Source organism: Podarcis tiliguerta, assembly GCF_965153285.1.
Source record: "Podarcis tiliguerta genome assembly, chromosome: 10".
NCBI classification, from domain to species: domain Eukaryota; kingdom Metazoa; phylum Chordata; class Lepidosauria; order Squamata; family Lacertidae; genus Podarcis; species Podarcis tiliguerta.
Genome location: NC_139543.1, coordinates 15,937,329 through 15,957,547, shown reverse-complemented (window position 1 = coordinate 15,957,547; position 20,219 = coordinate 15,937,329). Strand labels below are relative to the sequence as shown.

Below are 20,219 nucleotides of genomic sequence, written 5' to 3'. Positions count from 1 at the left end.
GAAAAACCAGTTGCATGAATATAAGATGTGGGGCACCTGGCTTACCAGTAGTACATGTTAAAGAGATATAAGGGTCTTTGTGGGCCACAGGCTTGACTTGAGTAAACAGTGTGATGCAGCAGCAAAAAAAGGGAATGCTATTCTAGACTGCATTGACAGAAGTATACTGTCCCGATCAAGGGAAGTAATTGTCCCCCTCTATTCTGCTTTGGTCAGAGCACTCCTGGAGTCCTGTGTCCAGTTCTGGACACCACACTTTAAAGAAGGATATTGACAAGCTGAAACGTGTGCAGAGGAGGGTGGTTAGGATGATAAAGGGTCTGAAAGCCAAACCTTATGAGGAAGGGTTGAAGGAGCTGGGCATGTTTAGTGTGAAAAGAGAAGACTTAAGAGATATGAAAGCCATCTTCAAATATCTAAAGGGCTGTCATGTGGAGGATGGTGCAAGCTTACTTTCTCCTGCTCCAGAAGCTAGGACCCAAACCAATGGATTCAAGTTACAAGAAAACAGATTCCAAGGAGACATCAGGAAGAACTTTCTGACAGGAAGAGCTGTTCGACAGTGGAACAAACTCCCTCAGAAGGTGGTAGAGTCTCCTTCATTTGAGGCTTTTAAGCAGAAGTTGGATGGTCATCTATCGTGTATGAGTTTGTTGAGATTCCCGTGTTGCATGGGGTTGGACTAAATGTCCCTTGGGGTCCCTTCCAACTCTACAATTCTTTGATTTTATGAATAATTACCTGCTCCACTGGGGATAGTCCCATGGACTGCAAGAAGATCAAACGTATCCATTCTTAAGGAAATCAGCCCTGAGTGCTCACTGGAAGGACAGATCCTGAAGCTGAGGCTCCAATACTTTGGCCACCTCATGAGAAGAGAAGACTCCCTGGAAAAGACCTTGATGTTGGGAAAGATGGAGGGCACAAGGAGAAGGGGACGACAGAGGACGAGATGGTTGGATAGTGTTCTTGAAGCTACCAGCATGAGTGTGACCAAACTGTGGGAGGCAGTGGAAGACAGGAGTGCCTGGCGTGCTCTGGTCCATGGGGTCACGAAGAGTCGGACACGACTAAACGACTAAACAACAACAACCACTGGGGCAAAGGAGAGGAGAAGGAACAAGTTCCCTGAGTTTCACCGTGACCTAAAGCTGTGTGGACATGCTTGAAACATGAGCTAGATATGAGAGGTAGATTGTGGATCATTGGAGTCATGACAGAGGGAGGGAGGTTAGCAAGCTTCCATAGATCACTTCAGAGCCCTGTCTTGTATAGTGTCCAAGGAAGCAACCCGAGTTATTTATAACATCCCCCAAATGGTTCAAAAGTAGTCAAAGGCTCCTTGCTGCCCAAAAGAAAAGGCAAGGGGAAGTGATAGTAAAGGAAAGGAGCTCTCTGGTGTTGGAGCAATCTGTTGTCCTGGATGTCCCACAGGGATCAAACCAACAACTGTGGAACAACCAGATTGAGGAAGACTAAAGACATGCAATGGAATAAGCATCCCTCTAAGGGAAAGAGGAAGGCGAAGGAAGACAAAAGGTGACTTACGTTCAGCAGAAGGGAATGCTAGAATGAGACTGATGCCACAGGCCAAAGCAGATTTTTTGGATGATAAATGACAATACAAGTGGCGTTTGGGAATATACGTAAGAATTGTGACCCAATAAAAGCCATACTGTATCTGGAACATAGGTATAACAGGAATGTCCCTCATGAAGAGCAGAGATAGATGAGCTTAACCTTTTGATATGATAAGAGAGAGAACAGTCCAAACAGAAAGAGGAAAGAAACTTCAGGTGCTACAAAACAAGGTTTATTTAGTGCCCAATGTGTTTCAGAGAAAATATTTTCACAAGGATACTGTAAAGTTGCAAATGCCACATAGAACAGAAAGAATGACTGGTACAGAATCAATACTGAGTGAGATACATTAAGTTTCTTTGTGTAAGTATATTACAAGCATTCAAACCGATACTGCTACAACTTGTTTGTTTGAACAAAACCAAGTTAGAAACAAACCCCTGAAAATGAAACAATCCCAAATTCACTTGTGGGGTGGGGGAGTTTGGAGTTGGTTCCATTTTCATTTCTACCAGTTATCCTTCTCTTATTTATGTTTCTGAGCTCTCATACTGCCCTTGAGAGAGAAAATTTCACCAAAATCCCATTAGAGTCTAAACACTGTTTTGAGGCACCTAAATTTACCTCCATCCTCTCTCTCTCTCTTTGGCCTGCTAGTGGTACTACCCCAGTTTTGTTGTTGCTTTTTTTAAGTTATCGTTGGAACAATGCCAATTACAAGAAAAGGAAGCATCTACCTCGTCAGGGCTAATTAATGACTGAATAGAGACATTTGCTTGTGTTAGCAGTTGGCAACTGGCTTCTATCTTAAATTAGGCACTGGCATAAATCCAGAGTTCTTGCACCTCTCAATCCTATGAGGCTTTCAGTAACAGCAGGCAACCAATGCTAAAGTTTCCTTCATCTCTACACTTGGAAAAATCCCACACTCATTGCACCGTCACCTGTAGAGTGAACCTAAAGGAGCCAAAAGGCTTTGAGACATGTGAACTGACCACCTTGGTAACAGAAAGCCATCTCATTGATATTTAATTGCTTTATGAATGTATCCCCAATGAAGCAAAACAAATGAAATTCTAAACACAATCCCTTGGGGATAAAATTGCCCTGAAACTTCCAGGTGTTTAGCGTCACCACATCCAATATCAACAGGTAGATTCGAATCTGAGCATGTATAACATATAATAATAATAATAATAATAATTTATTATTTATACCCCGCCCATCTGGCCGGGTTTCCCCAGCCACTCTGGGCGGCTTCCAAAAGAATATTAAAATACTGTGATACATCAAACATTAAAAGCTTCCCTAAACAGGGCTGCCTTCAGATGTCTTCTAAAAGTCTGGTAGTTGTTGTTCTCTTTGACATCTGGTGGGAGGGCGTTCCACAGGGAGGGCGCCACTACCGAGAAGGCCCTCTGCCTGGTTCCCTGTAACTTGGCTTCTCGCAGTGAGGGAACCGCCAGAAGGCCCTCGGTGCTGGACCTCAGTGTCCGGGTAGAGCGATGGGGGTGGAGACGCTCCTTCAGGTATACTGGACCGAGGCCGTTTAGGGCTTTGAATGTCCTATTTAAAATATTTCTGTGCTTTTAGATAACTGTTTGGTATAGTTAGAAATACTGTTTGGTATAGTTAGAAATACTATTCCTTGAGGAATATTCAAACATGGCATCATAGTAACTTTTGAAACTTTTTTGGTGATGAAAAAAATTAAAAGGTAAAGGACCCCTGGACGGTTACGTCTAGTCAAAGGTGACTATGGGGTTGTGGCGCTCATCTCGCTTTCCGGCCGAGGGAGCCAGCGTTTGTCCACAGGCAGCTTTCCGGATCATGTGGCCAGCAGGACTAAACCGCTTCTGGCGCAACTGAACACCATGATTGAAACCAGAGTAATAATCAGTGTTAGAAACTGAGATATGAAAGCTAGGAGCTAAACGGCACCTTAAACCTAGGTTATAGGTGCAACAGTGGAATGTCTAGGCACTCTTTTTTATAACAAGAATACAAACTGAAAATGAATGAACTGCAGCTAAAATATTATGTTTTCACATGGTCTAGTCATTGTCCCCCCACTGGCCACCCCGCTAATATCCTTAAGAGGGTCTCTTCTCCAGTCTTCAGAGAGTAGCTGGAAGTGGGGAGGCAGAAAAGGGTCCTCCTTTCCTTCCACTCTGCAGTTTTAATCTGAAATCTTAGGCGCAGTACTGCGCCCAGAGTTCAGAAACTGCTCACACTAATGAAATTCCCTGTTGCAAAATGCACCTAGAACAATGGGAACTTCGAACACTGGTAATAGTGAGTAGTGTGCATTTAGGTGTGTGGGTGTGCGTATGTGCTTAGTTTGGCAAATTTTAGCTTTGGAGTCGGAGGTTTGTATCCGGAAAACAGCAGAGGGAAAAGGATTAAAGCACACTACCTCAGCATCACCCTTCCAGAGTGCAGACACAGCTGCTTTTAATTTATTTGTTTTGGGGTTTTTAATGCTATATTTTTTTAGGAGAGGTTCTCAGTGGCCTCAAGTGGTTTGTCCCCAAACATGACCTTAAGTTTACTGCAAATATTGATGGTGCAAGCAAATTCCTGTGAGCTCAGGACAAATTGTGAATTGGCTAGGAGTACAAAATTATGAAAAGCGTGTTAGAGTTATATAATCTATTCATAACCAAAGCACTTTCCCGTAATTTATTATTAAATGTATCTACTCTTATTAGGTGTTTCGCTTGCCTGTCCAAGAATGTATGAGTTACTCAACCTGTGACCTGTGCATTCAAGCCCGGGATCCGTATTGCGGCTGGTGTGTAACAGAGGGAAAGTAAGTATTCCATGCTACAGGGATATATTGTATTATGCATGTTATTTCTTTTCAGAATATCATGTATGCTGAATGATTTCTTCAAAGCATTTGTACCAGAACTGGGGAAAACTCTTCATCACAAATTACCACAGTGTAAACATATAATGAGCAGCAGGGAGGAAGCTAATTTGCATATTTTGTCTGTATAGCTTGTATATAATTTGCATGAAAATGGTGGTTGCCAAGCCACAGCTGGTGAATATCTAGCATTTATCTGGTGATAGTCTTATTCTAGTATTTTAACTCTAAACATTCCTTAATACAATCCTTCCAGCTGAAAAACAGCACTTGGGAATCTTTGGATGGTGGAGGAAAGAGAACCATACTGAATTTCAATTTTGCTTTTAGGTTTCTGACGTTTTAAGGGTACAAAGTTTTTGTCTGCTACCAAGAGACATGCTGAAATTTATTATATTCAGGGTGTTGTGGCAAAAAGTTGCCTTCCATTTCTACCAAACACACATTGACTATAGATGAGGTAGATTTTCCATTTCCTTTTTCACGATATACACCTTCAAGTCAGTTGAGATTCCTGGTAGTGATTATTTCCTACCAGGGTGTCAGAACTTTATTGACACGCTAAACATACAAATTTTAAAGATAGAGAAAAAGAAAAGAACAAAAACCACAGCACTCTTGTTTGCTTAGCCCAAGCTGGAAGCTATGAGAAGTCAAAATAAACCAAGATAAAAGCCAAAATCTTCAGTGTTTTAACAGGAAATCTCCTCATAACGTTGAAGATTTCTCTAAAACACTTTCTGCTGCTGTAACACGCCTAAATAGCAAAATTAAATTGTGTTGGTCTGTCATAGCTTTTCTTCAGAACTACAACACATAGGAATGGTCCAAATTGGACCATTGTTCCATGTAGCTCAGATCGGCTGTGGTTTCTCCTGCAATTCCAACAGGAGCCACTCATGAACTTAAGTTAGTCACGTCCATCGCCATTATTATTATTATTATTATTAGGGTTTCTTTAAAAACACACGCTGAAAATAAACAACTTAGAATAAAAAATAAAAAGTGAAAACGTGAAAAAAGCGGGGGGGGGGGGGGGACGTTTTCCAAATCACTATAAGGATTAACAATTACAATTCCATATACTCTGGCATCTCTTCAGATTGGTATAACTCTTTTGCCTTTTACATCCATTGTCTTCATTGTCGACTCCAGGTTGGGCTGAGATCGGATGCAACTCAGTGATGCATTATTCTTGCTGCTATTGGGAGTATGTTTGGGGATTTTATTGTTAGTTTTGGAATTTTATTGTTACATGGGAAATTTTATTCCCTGTTTATTGAGGTGTTTTAATTACCGGTAGCTGATTGTTTACAACAGTTTACATTTTGTTATATTTCTGCAACTGGAAGAGCGACTTACGTAAATAATTCGATGTTGTCAGCCACCTTGACCGTGACTTCAACTATTAAAAGGCATCATGCAAATAAAAGATGCCGATGAGCTGAAAAGAGATCAAGCTCAATACATGGATTTCCAAATTTGTGCCCTTCCTTTCCCCCATATTATTGCTTTTAATTGCTTATTTTGAGCGACACAACTTTTCATACTTCTTAAGAGGTGAGAACACAGACAGCTGATTGAACTTGAAATCTTTTGCAAGGTATTATTTGGGGGAACCTCGCCACCTGTAACTGTTCTTTTTGTTCTGAAATTAAATTATAGGCCCTCACCTGGGCCTATCATTGAACACACTGGCGTAACTGTTATACCTCTGAAGTAGGCTTAGCATTTTCTGAAGGAAAGCTTTTGCATGGCTAGAGGCTTATTTTTAAATAAGTAAGGGGTGGTGAGATGGCGCTAAGTCAGTCTCCTCTGCTTCAAACTTCCAGGTTAATTAACCCCATGGTGGAACCATGTGGGATTTTGTGATATGAAGTGCATGCTACTGGCATACAAGGTTTACTTAATTATAGGAAAAAAGAGATAGGTTTCAGGAATCCTACTTCCACTGCAAACATCTTAACTGCAGCAGTAAAATTGCCTCAAAGCTTATCATGAAGCCAAACGAAGAATAACCCCTCTTTATATACATACTTGAAATGCAGAGGAAACCACACAATTTAATTTGAATGAGAGGCTGACTACCTATGAATGCAAAGGCATATTTGCATATTGCTGGGTTGGGGGATCTCAGCTTTTCTCTAAGACTTCTCATGGTGACTCCTGACCTCATTATTAAAGACTTTCAAAGGTCTTTGTCAGCAAACAGCCAGTTTTGATCACATACACTTACAGACAATTAAGTCTCCAAGTGTCTAAAGAGGACCCCCTCCCCACAAAAGAGCCCAGGGAGCATTGTACACTCAGGAGGGGGGCAATGAAATGCTGGCTGGCTTTGGGCAGGGTGGGGGTGGATGGAGACTAGAAATCTATGGGAAATGGAATGGAGTGTCCTAGAATAGGGCGTGATTGGAATCGTGAACAGGTACAAGACATACTGCAGAAATTTGTTGCAGGTCCAAATGTCAGAATGAGAGTCTCTAAGTCAGTCCAAAACCCTCTTCAGTGACACACACACACACACACACACACACACACAGAGAGAGAGGGGGGGGCACTGGATTCAGAATTGGAATCGCTTTCCAGAAATCCACACCAGGTTTTTGTTTGTTTAAAAGAACAAAATACAGTCATACCTCAGGTAACAGATGCGTTTTTTTCGCGTTACAGACCGCTGCAACCCGGAAGTACCGGGACAGGTTACTTCCAGGTTTCAGCTGTCGCGCATGCGCAGAAGCGCTAAATCGCACTTTGCGCATGCGCAGAAGCACTGAATCGCAACCCACGTGTGCGCAGACACACCACTGCGGGTTGCACACGCTGCTGGTTGCGAACGTGCATCCCACACGGATCACATTCACAACCCAAGCGTCCACTGTAAACAAGCACCCAATCCAGATATCTATAATTTCAACAAGAGGGAAACAAGTTCAAGGATATTGGAGTTACAGAGAGCGGGCAAACAATAAAATAAAATAATAATTTCCCAGCTATTGTTGTCATACACAATATCTAGGCCTGGTGTCTTTGGGAGCTGCAATACCAGTCACAAAATGAAGGCTGCAGATCCACAGCAGATGATATATGTTTCATGAGGCACCAAATTCCTAGAGGTCCTAGGCCTTTCCAAGGACTGCAGCTGCCAATGATCCAATATTTGGCTCTTTACTCTCCTGCCGCCCCAAACAACTGAAAGGAAAAGGTTCTGAGTCCAGCACAGGCCTCCCAGTTGATCTCCCGCAAGCCGCCGAATTGCATTTTTTTGCTACTAAATTATCTACTCTGGTTATGTTTTCTTTCAAATGCAATTTTGGGAATTCCAGTCAGCATGACTTTATTTTTATTTTATTTTTTCAAAGTTAGGGCTCACCTGTACCATACTGTAAGCAATAGTTGTATTGATGGAGAAAGGATGTAGTTATAGAACTCATGAGTTGTAGGAACTCCTGTAGACGATACCTGGTTCAGATTACCAGCATTTCCAGATAGGAATTGTAAAGACTCTTCTATGAAACCCTGAGAACCACTGTCGGTTAGCAGAGGCGATATTGTGTAAGTTTAGTGTAGGCAAATACTGAGCTTCTAGTTTTTCATTGACACAAAATGATGCATTTGATGAAATCGGCTCTAGCCATAGAAGCTTGGGGCCACAACAGATCTGTCAGTCTTTTAAGATGTCGGAAGACTCCTTGTTGTTATCCATTGTTATGCAGTGTGTTTGCTGCACTTTGCCCTTCATGATAGTTTACATTTCAGGAAGGCATGTCAGTAAAATATTTAGCCATCCAGAGACCGCAATAGGTATCCTTGTGTTGCTCTCTCTACAATTCTGCTTGGCACCTCTGCATCTACTGGATTCAGTATAATGATGGAGAGAACCTGAAAGTGGTTTCATATTTCAAGAATTTTCCTTGAGTTCACTTTCCCAGCAGCAGTGGGGAGTAGTCAATCTTATAGCCAAGGATGTATGTTTTCATTTGTGACTCAAGCATGAGCTGACAGAGCTAAGCCTCAGGCTGAGACTAAAGACCTGGTGACAAATTTGCAGTGTGTTAAGGAATAAGCAAAACACTCCAGATTTCCACACTCTGTAGGCACAATATTGTTCCTTAACAGCTAAACTACTTTTCTGTTAACATGTTGCTTGTATACTAGGTTAGGGTCCCCCCCCTCCCCACTTTGTGTACAGTTCATTGAATTTAAGATAAACATTTGAACGTTTGTTGTTGTAATTTGAAAATGCTAACAGGTAATTATCCTGTCATAAAGAATAATCAGTAAACAGAATAGAAGAAAAGAAATATTAAGCACACATTCTATGCCACCTTTCCACCACCAGTGCTTATGCATTTGAATGCTTTTGTATTTTGGGTTAATGAGTGCGGATTTTTAAAATGTAATTACTTCGGACAACTTTAAATTTTGCTATTTATTCCAGATGCACGAGGAAAAAAGACTGTGCAAGATCAGCTCAGGAAAACCACTGGCTCTGGAGCCCAGATGGCATTTGCCTGAATATTACAAGTGCTTACCCTCAAAATATGAGCCGGGGAGCCACAGGCAACGTAAGTGCAACAGAATCGTGTGTGTTTGTGTGTGTGTGTGTGTGTGAGAGAGAGAGAGAGAGAGAGAGAGAGAGAGAGAGAGAGAATCCAAATCATAGTGCATTGTGTGAGGAGTGAGAGAATTGCCCTTGCATATAATTATGTGTGCATTTGTTTTGCAATGTTCTAAAGCAGCGGTTCCCAATTAGGGGTCTGGGAACCCCTGGGAGTCCGCGGAACACACCCAAGGGGTCCGCAGCACCACCCCCTGCCATGGACTTACTCATCTTGTTAATTGCACAGTGAAAGCCTTCCGCGGATCATCCAGCCTCTGCTCACAACCAGCGCCTACTTGAAGGCAGGGGAAAAACTTGTGAAAGAGTTGCTGGATGGCAGTGAGCTAGCATTGGGCACAAACCTCTGGCACAGTTCCTTAGGGCTCTTGCAGTTGGAGGGGAGGGGGGGGAAGAGTGCAAACAGCTCACATGCTTCTCATTTTTTTTAAAAAATGTAAGGGATCCCTTCCCCTTGCCGTCTACTTTTTAACTGAGAAGAACTTCTAATTGTTTTCAAGGACTATCAAGTTTAGAGGACTCTCCCACTGCTCGTAGGTGGGCTTTCAGTGAACCTTGCCTTATGAGTTTGGGATTCATGTCTCATGTTGGAAGTGCAACAAGGAAATGGCTAAGCAGATTGTCACTATGCTTCACACAACAGTTCACCCTCTGGTGATTTAGTTTAGTGCTAGGGCTGTGCGATACTTTGTATTCAACACTGTGATATATCAGCAGCTAAATGCGGGTATATGGAATTTATCTCAGCGGCTTCTTCCGAGATACATGGCCCAGCCCTGCACAGAGTTCTAATGCTTCTCAGGTCTAAGGGCAAGCTTGAAGAGCATGGGGCTTCATAGAACTGCTCAGCTGGGGGGTGGAAGAGGCCTCCCGCCCCCCCAGCTGAACAGCTCTGGTGCCTCAGAAGGCATCCTGCCCCCCAGCTAAATGGTCTGACTCAGCATGATGTCACTCCCTTTGCTCCTAACACGATAAAACTTGTTATTCTCCTGGTCCACAAGACTCCCAAGGTACACATTGAACAACTTCACACAGGGCTGGGAAACTTTTACAGCTGCATGGGCCAGATCTTTTTCAGGATCGACCTCGTGCTTCAAATTTTGACAGCTGGCCAGGACCACACACCTGTCAATCACATAACATCATGACATCTCATGTCAAATAATGACATCTCCTACCTGTCAGAGATGCATGGCTGTCCCCTTTCAAACTCCCAGTCCTAGAGGGGAATGCAAGGAGACTCAAAGGCGTCCCAACAGCCCCTGTGCTCCGAGTGCTTCCCCCCCTAGAAAAATAGGTGCTGGTACTCACCAAGAAGGGACGTGGGTGGCGCTGTGGGTTAAACCACAGAGCCTAGGACTTGCCGATCAGAAGGTTGGCGCTTCGAATCCCCGTGACAGGGTGAGCTCCTGTTGCTCGGTCCCTGCTACTGCCCACCTAGCAGTTCAAAAACACGTCAAAAGTGCAAGTAGATAAATAGGTACCGCTCTGGCGGGAAGGTAAACGGCGTTTCCATGCGCTGCTCTGCTTCGCCAGAAGCGGCTTAGTCATGCTGGCCACATGACCCAGAAGCTGTACGCCAGCTCCCTCGGCCAGTAAAACGAGATGAGTGCCGCAACCCCAGAGTCGGTCACGACTGGACCTAACGGTCAGGGGTCCCTTTACTCACTAAGAAGTTGTTACAGTATGTGCCACACTTTTTAACAACAACAAAAAGAGGTGCCAGCCCTGTTTACCTTGGAGTATCCCCTGATAAAAAGCACCGCATGCTCCCATTTCAGCCTGAAAATGGAAGTGCAACGGCTGTCTTAAGGCCTTTGTAAAGTGATGTTTGAAGCATCCACACACACCCTTTTCTTTTAAGTAGCGTCAACTGATGTACCAGTGGGTATGATTTGGGCAAAGTGGCCTCGCAGTCCACTTCTGATCTGTGAGCCGGAGTTTCTACACCCCAATTTAAAAGAAGTAATGGAAGTTTCAGACCACCTAAATGTTATGTGTTTGTGTAAATGACAGAACAAGTGCACTGCTTTATAGAATAAAGAAAGTGTTCTCCTTGGGGGGCGGGAAACAAAGGTGTTTTTTTTTAAAATGATTTATTTTAGAACAAGAGGACACACACAGCACTTCCGTACACTCTGTCTATACAGCTAGATTCCCTTTTTTGTATGGTTCATTTATTCGCTACAGGTATGTTACAGTTCCCAAAGGGAAAACTGTCTCAGTTGGGGGGGAAATAGGCTGTACAATTGCTAAAGTCACACAACAGCGGACAAAAGCAGAATGAAACATAAAAAAGAGAGAGCATGCAGATAGCTCGGTGTGTCCTCAAGCATCCGGTCAATTCAAGCAAATTTTTAACCCACCCTGTTTTCTCACCTTCATTCCAGCTGCTTGTTTCCTTATATAACAGAAATAATCAAACACTTGAATGCTCAGTTGGCTATTTTCCCTGAGGCTCATGAAGCCACCAGACATCCCTCTTTGTCAGGAAACTTTTTATTTCTGTCCCCCAGCAGCCCAAAGCTCTACTTCATCTCTCCAATTGTGAATGAGGGTTTTGGGAGGAAAGTTTGTCTTTGTTGCCCTTTCAAAACAAGCGTCTTGATTCTTTCCAGGCTGACTTGTGACTCCTGCTGTGTCCTCCGGCTATTGTTGCAGTGTGGTTAACGTGCTTTAATTATGTTGGAAAAGTTTGAATAACTTCTGTGCTCAATAGATGTTGCGTTTGTGCTTTCCAAAAGCCAAAACAAAACAAACCCTGCAGAACACTCTCTTTTTTCCTAGCACATTTTAGGACAAGATGACAGAGTGTAATTCCATCTCTGCCAAGCTTTTCGCCAAGGGGAAAAGAAGGGTTTTCAGTTAAGGATGTAATACTTGGGGATATTTCTGTTTCTACTTCAATGAATCCCCCAGGCTTTCTTCCTGGTGGAATGGGACAGAATGACCAAAGCACGCTATAGCTTCTTATGGAAGTCTGCACCAATCAAGAGTGCCGTGCCACAAAATTTAAATGGTGTGCTTTTCAGTCCAATTTACAAAGAACAGCACTGCACAGTTTGCAGTATACACAGCTAGTTTGTAATATTTTTGGGTGGGAGAACAAAATGCCTGCTTCCCAAACCATAATAATGTTCAGATTATTATTATTTTTTAAGTGACCTCCTTCAAAGTTAGTTTTGTGCAAATGTCACCCTGCAGGTCCAAATTCCTGGTTAGGTAGTGGCAGCACCATAGCCACACCTGCAAGCCCGCCACTTGCCGGCTAGGACAGAAGTCAGGGTGCAGGCAAATTGTCATCTGATATCAGGTGTGCCAGCTTGGGATTTAGCAGACCCAAGACCAGCTCAACCCATCCTCCCTGGTCGCAAAATGACTTGCATCAGGCCTCGCAAACATACCCAGCCCAACAGAGAGGGTGTTTGGAGCCACTATCATTATCGTGCATTTTAAATCAGCTTTGGTCTTGTTTTTTATGAGCAATCCTCCTTTGGAGGTACCAAAAGGACAGATCTACGTTCTGTGTTCTGATCTATGTTGCATTCTGCATTTTGAGGAATGGCATTCTGAGGACTACAGAAGAGAACAGCAAATTAGGTGCCACAAATCTCCCAAAATATTTGGAATTATTTTACCTTGGCTTTATGGAACAGCTGCCTCTCAAAATACTGATCTTGGCAAGGTGGAGTTTAAGAATATCAGAAGAAATGCGCCTATATAGTCTTGTAGGATGTTAGTTCTGGTTCCATTTTTTTAATAACCTAATAAGGAAAGTAATTTGATTTCATAACTCTACTTTAAATAAATGACTTTATCTCAATTAGAAATATGCCTTTTTTCTTTTTGTTTCTGTGTTATCCAGATCGAGGATGTAAAAGTGTTGTGCATTGTTAAATGGTTATATTGCTAAGAACTGCATAAAAATTATAAAAAATAGATTACTTTAAAATACTATTCTGCTCTCATGTGTGTGTGTGTGTGTGTGTGTTCTAAAGTGATCTATACTGCATAGTTGCATCAGGCAATGTACATAGTGCTTGCCTAAAGCCATTTTGTCACTCCTTTTGAATGTAGCCCTGATTTCTGTGTTGCCATCCTCTGGCTTGAGGCTTGAACATAAAAAGCTGTGTTTCACAGTCAGACCTTTCTGGTACTGTCTACTCTGGTGGGAGCTCTCCAGGGTCTTTTGCAATCATGTTACTCTTTTTCAACTTGAGATGCTAAGCACTACCCTTGAACTAAGGCCCCTTAATTACAATAAGGTTGTTAAGAATCCTAGTTATCAGCGAAGAGGACATTATTGTAATATAAAAACATGTGGCACTAGTAAGCTTTCTTCGGGGGGTTTTTCCACCAGTGCAACACATTTGCTTCCATTCCTTTTTCCTCTTCCTCTCTGCTACCGTCCCTGTTACCCTTCCTCTCTGCCTCCTCCATGTGGGAATCCACTGTTTTTTCTTATTCGTTGCTTTCTGACAACCTCTTTTTGCTTGCATTTCCAGGTAGAATTGACTCTCAGCCCTTTCCCAGTTTTAAATGTAGATGACCAGCTTTGGTGTCATTTTGGGGAAACGAGGCATGAGGCGGAGTTACAAGAAGGGACGATTACCTGCAGGCCTCCTAATGAAATCCCTCCAACGACAAAAGGCCAAGGTAAATAAAAGAGCAGGTCTTCACATTTAATATATATGCCTGTGCTTTCCAACTTTGAAGGTATCTACCATATTTTTCACTCCATAAGACACACTTTTTTCCTCCTAAAAAGTAAGGGGAAATGTCTGTGCGTCTTATGGAGTGAATGTGTGGTCGATCGCTGGCTCCCTTTCCGGCCCCGGCCCCTTGCCCAGGCGTCCATTGTTGAATGTTCTGCAAATGGAGCCTGTTTGTTTCCCCAGCGACATGTGACTGGCTGATTAGATTATCTGTCTGGAAACTGTAGAAACGGCTCCCTTTCCTTTCCTAAAGAAGCTGCAGAACTGTGAGTTGAACCCCATAAAAATAGGACTTTTCCCCTTTGCAAAGTAAGCTAAACAACTTGGAGCTGATCCTCAAATAAACCGGGGCTTTTCCCCTTTGCAAAAGAAGCTGCACAACTGTGACCTGATCCCCCCAAAAAGCGGGGCTTTTCCCCCTTTCCTCCTCGAAAAACTAGGTGCCTCTTATGGTCAGGCGCGTCTTATGGAGCGAAAAATACGGCACTTATAGTAATTGCTTTGGAAGCACACATACGTTCCCTACCTAACCCATTGCTCTTCGTATTGGCCCAAGACGTGTCATTCTTTTGAATTAGAAAGATTGGCGGCTGCTACATGCAATAGCCACACTACCCCCAATACCGCCTGCACTAAACCTGTAAATAGTGAAGGACAAGCTGTGGCATAGCGTGGGTTGGCAGTGCCCGGGGCAAGGCAAGTATGGTGCCCTTTAACTCTTGGTTCCTGTCAGGGCTGGGTGGTGGCAGCAACAGCCCCGTTGGCCCCCCCTCCCCATGCTATGCATTCACCTTCAACATTGGTAAGCACTAGAGAGCCCCTGTTGGTTAATGAAGAATGAAAACTGTGTTGGAAATTTTGATGTTGTTGCCATGTTAGTCCTGGTAGCTGTGTGCCCCACCACATTCCCAAGATCAAGGAAAAACGACCTCATAACATGCCCACACAATGTACCCAAGTTCCAAAGACGAGAACCTTAACAGAGGCAATCTCTGTTGATGATACATAATTACTGTGAAAATTTGTTCATTTCTGGCCTTATATACGCATTTTGTGCTTGTTAGCAATCCATAAATTTTTATTGACAGTAGCAAGCACACACTTTATGCCATATGATGCCATATTTTATAGATTGTTGCATGTGAGAGTCAGTAGTTGCCAGTGGACTGTAAGAAATCTCAGCCATTTCTCCTGAGAAGATTTAGCAAATACTTGTAAATAGCATTTTAAATACATACATACATACAGTAGTTGGAATTAACTGGCACTTAAAAAAAACAACAACAACAACAACAGCAATTTTCAGCTGACCCCAGTATATGAGATAAAGTGAAAAACAACCTGGAATTTTCAATAGAATTCTTCAGAAAGTGGGTTTAAATCTGAGCTGTCGCCACTCTTTCAAAAAGCTGTTAGAAGAAAGCTGAGTTTGAAATTGCTCAATAGCTTGTGAAATAACTTGTCAGAGGGGTTTAATGATTTCCGGTAAAGGAATAGCTAGAAGCCTCATTGAGGAAGTTCCCATTTTTATATATAGCTCTTGATCCTGAGTTCAGCAATAATCCAGATTAGAATCCCATTAATGGAGGAAGTATATGGAGGAAGTTGACCAGCTTTCCAAATTGCTAAGTTTTGCTTATTATTTTGAACACATACTGGTTATTTCAGAAACTCCTTTTGTTTTATTCATAGTGCGTGATTCATAAATTGCACACCCTGGCAGTGTAAAAAAATAAAAATAAAATAAAAAACACCATCTTCTGAATTCATGTGCCTTAGTTTCCTTGGTTTTTATGACTTGCATTTTTCAGTAGTAGAATACATTGTCCCTTTTGAATAAGCATTTTCCTGATCTAATAGTTGGGGATTTTTAAACATTTTATCATACTTCTATCAGGTTTTCTTCCATTTAGTTCCTGGACGCTTAATGCAGTTTCATTTAGGGTGAACAGAAGGTTCTCACGCTAACCCCCACAATTTCAAGAAATGTACTGGATAGGCATTAACATTGTACCAAGAAGTATTCATTATAAAGCACCCCCACGCAAATAAATCTCTCTTCTTTTTTTGGTAGATTATGTCTTGGTTCTACTGCGTCTGACCTTTGGTGATAATATATTTCTTGCATCGGGTACATATCCTTTTTATGACTGTGGAGAAGCAATAAACCGTATTGAAAATGAACCGTACGTATCTAGCTGCCTAACCTCATTCTCCATCCTATCCAGTAAACCCAACGTGCATTCAAATATTATAATAGTGAAGTCTCTTGAGTGAACTGAAGTGTTCCTATTTTATTTGCGCAGTACTTTTGCTTCCCTTTCATCAGGCTCCACAAAGTATATTACGAAAAACATGCTGCCCTACTTCATCTTTCCATGTTGTTCGTTCACCATGTCTTAATTCTACTGCATTTGATCTTTGATGATATAATATATCTAAGACAGGCATGTCCAACATATTGATCGATCGCGGGATTGGTTTTGGTTAGGGGTCAGCAAACTTTTTCAGCAGGGGGCCAGTCCACTGTCCCTCAGACCTTGTGGGGGGGCTGGGCTATATTGGGGGGGGGTGAACGAATTCCTATGCCCCACAAATAACCCAGAGATGCATTTTAAATACTCATGTAAAAACACGCTGATTCCCAGACCGTCCGTGGGCCAGATTTAGAAGGCGATTGGGCTGGATCTGGCCCCCGGGCCTTGGTTTGCCTACCCATGGTTTTGGTAGACTGAGAGAGAGAGAAGCCTGGCGCACTCTGACTGGCTCCTCAGAGAGAGAAAGGGCTGGTTTAGAGAGAGGGGGGGGGGAGAGGGAGAGAGAGAGAGAGAAGCAGGGAGGAGAATCATGGAACAAGGAAGCAAGCAACTCGGAAGGGAAAGAGTTAGAGAGAGAAGCTTGGCGTGCTCCGACTGGCTCCTCAGATCTGTGAAACCTAATATCTCAATATCGTTTGACTTTTCTCATTTGTTTAGTTAATTGTCCATCTAGTAACTATTTGGCTCTGCCATGATGATATCCAAACATAACTACTGTATCTGTGAAAAAAGACCCCTTTATTTATTTATTTATTTAATACATTTTAATGACTTTGGAGGGGTGGGAGAAGGGAACGCTCACTGAAGAATGACGATGGGAGACTGGGGTAGATTGCTGCCAGTTTTTGATACTGGATAGTAGATCACAGTCTACTTGAAGTTGGACATGCCTGATCAATTTATTTATTTATTTTTATTTTTTTGGACATGCCTGATCTAATATTATTTTTCTTCTGTCCATCATTGTTTTGTCAATTTGACACTTTGGGGCACAAACATACTGGGTTTTTTTTTTCACTTACTAAGGAACACTCACACAAAAATGAAACTTATGAGTCCCTGGATTGTATTAGTAATAAATATGTTCTAATATCCAGAGTGCTTTCTGGATCTTGGTTTCAGACCACTTCCTTTGAGCTTTCCATGCTTCTCATGTCTACCACGGGAGGAGAAAGTATCACCACAGCTGACCAACTTTCAATATCACTTCCCATGATTAGATATGTTAATGATTAAGTGGTGTCTTAAATAAAAGATATAAATTAAATAAAAGACATGGCCATCTCAGGGACATGGCTCCTTTCAGATTTCTGAATTTCCCATTTACTTTGTGGTGGTTGTGACTTTTAAGTCATTCTTGCAAAACACGTGACTCTGTTTCAACTGGAAACCCAGGAGACAATCCCTGGACTGTTTGTGTGGCAGCTGACAATCCACAATACAATTTTGTTCTCTGAAAAAGTGGAAGTTAGTTATTGCTGTATGAAATGAAATTCTAAGGAAGCCTTGTAAAGGGAAGAAAGGAACAACAAATCTCAACCTTTTGGCTTATCCATACAGGTGTTATTCCTGTGCAAGCAGTAGATGGAATTGCCAGTGGGACTGGAAAATTCATACCTGTGAGGACTCTTCTTCAAAAACAGATGTGATTCAGCAAAATATGGTAAAACCTTTAAAAGTAGTATGAACAGACCTTATTTAAATACAGCAATACCTCTGGTTATTACCCATCCTCCTTGCAAACACTTCGGGTTACGAGCTCCGCTAACCCGGAAGTAGTTGCTCCTGGTTGCAAACTTTGCCCCGGGATGCGAGTGGAAATTGCACGCCGGAATCCCCATTAGTGAAAGCGTGCCTCAGGTTAAGAACGGTTTCGAGTTGAGAACGGTCCTCAGGAACGAATTAAGTTCGTAACCAGAGGTACCACTGTATTTAAGTGGTGTTTTCCATTTTATTTTTTGTTTGTTTGTTTGTTTTATTTTGTTTTTCGTAAATAAATTGGAAAGGAATAGCAACAATCTGAAAGTAACTTCGGGGGGGGGGGGACTCTGGGGGTTTTCTAACTCCTTGGTGGGGAATGGAAATAAATCTTGGAGTGAAGTGACTGGGAAGCCGTTCAATGTTTTATTTTCAGTCCATTTTGCTGTTTTACTTAAATGGCTGGAAAGGAATTTCAAGAATGGGAATGAAAGTTCAGCATATGCTGCAGTCATTTTCAGCATGTCTAATTTGAAAAACTGTAATCAAATCTGTCACTAAGCATGAAGACCTTCAGAACAACAAAAATTCAATTGTCCAAAGTAGGTGCAGATGTTTTGCGATATAATATTTCTAGTTTTAATTGCATATGAAAATGTTTTGGTTTTTTCTCCTAGGCGGAAAAATGCCCACACTTTCTAGATCCCAACCCTAAAATAATACCCATGGAAGTCTCAACAAAAGTATCTTTTGAAGGAAAGAATCTGGATTATTATGAGGTAATTTTCACAAAGTGCTTGAATATATTTTAGTATTATATACCTCTCAGCAGTTCGTGAACAGTGTCCTCTTCTGAAGTCTGCTGTTTACAAACTCCTTGTGCAAAAAAGTTACACAGTTCTAAATAGACATTGAACAATTCCTTGCAGACATGACTGATGATTTCTTTAAGCTTGCTTTCATAAATATTTCACAAATATAACAATAGTCTTCAATATTATACAGTTGATGTGGGTAAATAATTAAGAACATGTATGCTTTTTGTTCTTTGATTTACTTGTCATGTTTGTTGCATTTGACTTAACATTATAATGAGCAGAGAAACGTATTTGTCTAGTTTATATCTTTTGTTGAAGTGTCTGCCGTATTTTATAGCTTCACTCTGTTGCCAAACATCCCCCCCCCCCGACATTTGTCAGGGATGATAAAACTGTTTTTACTTTTCCTCCCTTCCCCATGCTAAGCTGAAACGTTTTTGGTGTTGCGAAACATCTCTCATGTGTAATGTAAGCGAATTATATGTGTGCCTCTTAAATCAGTGGTTCTTAAACTGCTCTTTAGCTGTCGCTGTCATAGCTGCCCCATTTTTCTCCAAGATGAAGGGGTACTGGGTCTCCCACCGTTCACTGGTGTGGAGAAACAATATTATTATTATTTATTGAGTTCATATACTGCCCTATACCCGGAGGTCTCAGGGCGGTTCACAGAAAAGATCACAACATATATAATCAGAATAAAAACAACAACCCAATAATACTCCCTCAGAAAAGAACCACATTTTAAAAGGGTATAGGATAGTCTGCAGTTATGAACAATAATGAGAGGGTGTTCCCAGATGTCCAGAAAGGCAACCAAGTCTGCCCCTTCTGCTCTTTCTTCATCTTGTTCCTCCTTCAGCCATCTCCATTCCTTCTAGAAAATTCCACCACACCTTCTTTGGCTTTGTACCTCAATGGCTGTATCAGAAGAGCCGTATCTGAGAAGTTGCATCTTAAACGTAACAGTTCCTGGAGCTTTGTTGGTCTATGTTTATAGCCTAGGGACAGCGTGATATTTTTATGTGAAATGCAGATTATTATGAAATAGTCCATTAAGAGAGGCTTTGCTCATTCCCCAACAGTCTCTGTCGTAAAGGCCCTTGAGAGGTTAGTGTTTCGCATTTAATGGACAGCTGCTCTCAGTGTAGTTTGGGGCTTCCTATGCCTCATCTTGGATGTAGCAATCAATATTTGTGCGGTTTTAATTACAGGATATGGATATGGCTGCAGTAGGAAAAAATTAAAAAAAGGTTAGGTGTGGGTGCAGTGCAGCTGTGTTGAGCTATAAACAGGAATACATATGTAATCCTGTTCCCTCTGTGCCCACACATACCCTTGAAGTGATGTGCAGGGATGCTCTGTGAAAGATTTGTTTTTCCTTAGTGTGTCCTCTTCTGATGGTGGTTTGTCTGTAGCGCCAGAAGAAGTACATGTAGCAGCAGCATGGAACAACTACAGTCATCCATTCCACTGTGGCCTCCATGTTTTAGAAAGTAATATAGTAGCAGCACCAGTAGTAGTTGTTATATGCCAGGCATCCTCAACCTTCGGCCCTCCAGATATTTTGGACTACGATTCCCATCATCCCTGACCACT

General features: G+C 42.0%; 1 protein-coding gene across 4 annotated transcripts in view; it reads left to right on the top strand.

The window, feature by feature from the left end:
* The window catches only part of PLXNB2 (plexin B2), a 337,649-nt gene that overhangs the window by 244,073 nt on the left and 73,357 nt on the right, over positions 1–20,219 (top strand). For all 4 annotated transcript variants that reach the window (XM_083399241.1, XM_083399243.1, XM_083399242.1 and 1 more), the window contains 6 exons: positions 4,293–4,393; positions 8,895–9,021; positions 13,580–13,730; positions 15,864–15,975; positions 17,668–17,770; positions 18,483–18,584. In XM_083399241.1, coding sequence (XP_083255367.1) covers positions 4,293–4,393; positions 8,895–9,021; positions 13,580–13,730; positions 15,864–15,975; positions 17,668–17,770; positions 18,483–18,584 — 696 coding nt within the window. The remainder of the gene's footprint in view (positions 1–4,292; positions 4,394–8,894; positions 9,022–13,579; positions 13,731–15,863; positions 15,976–17,667; positions 17,771–18,482; positions 18,585–20,219) is intronic.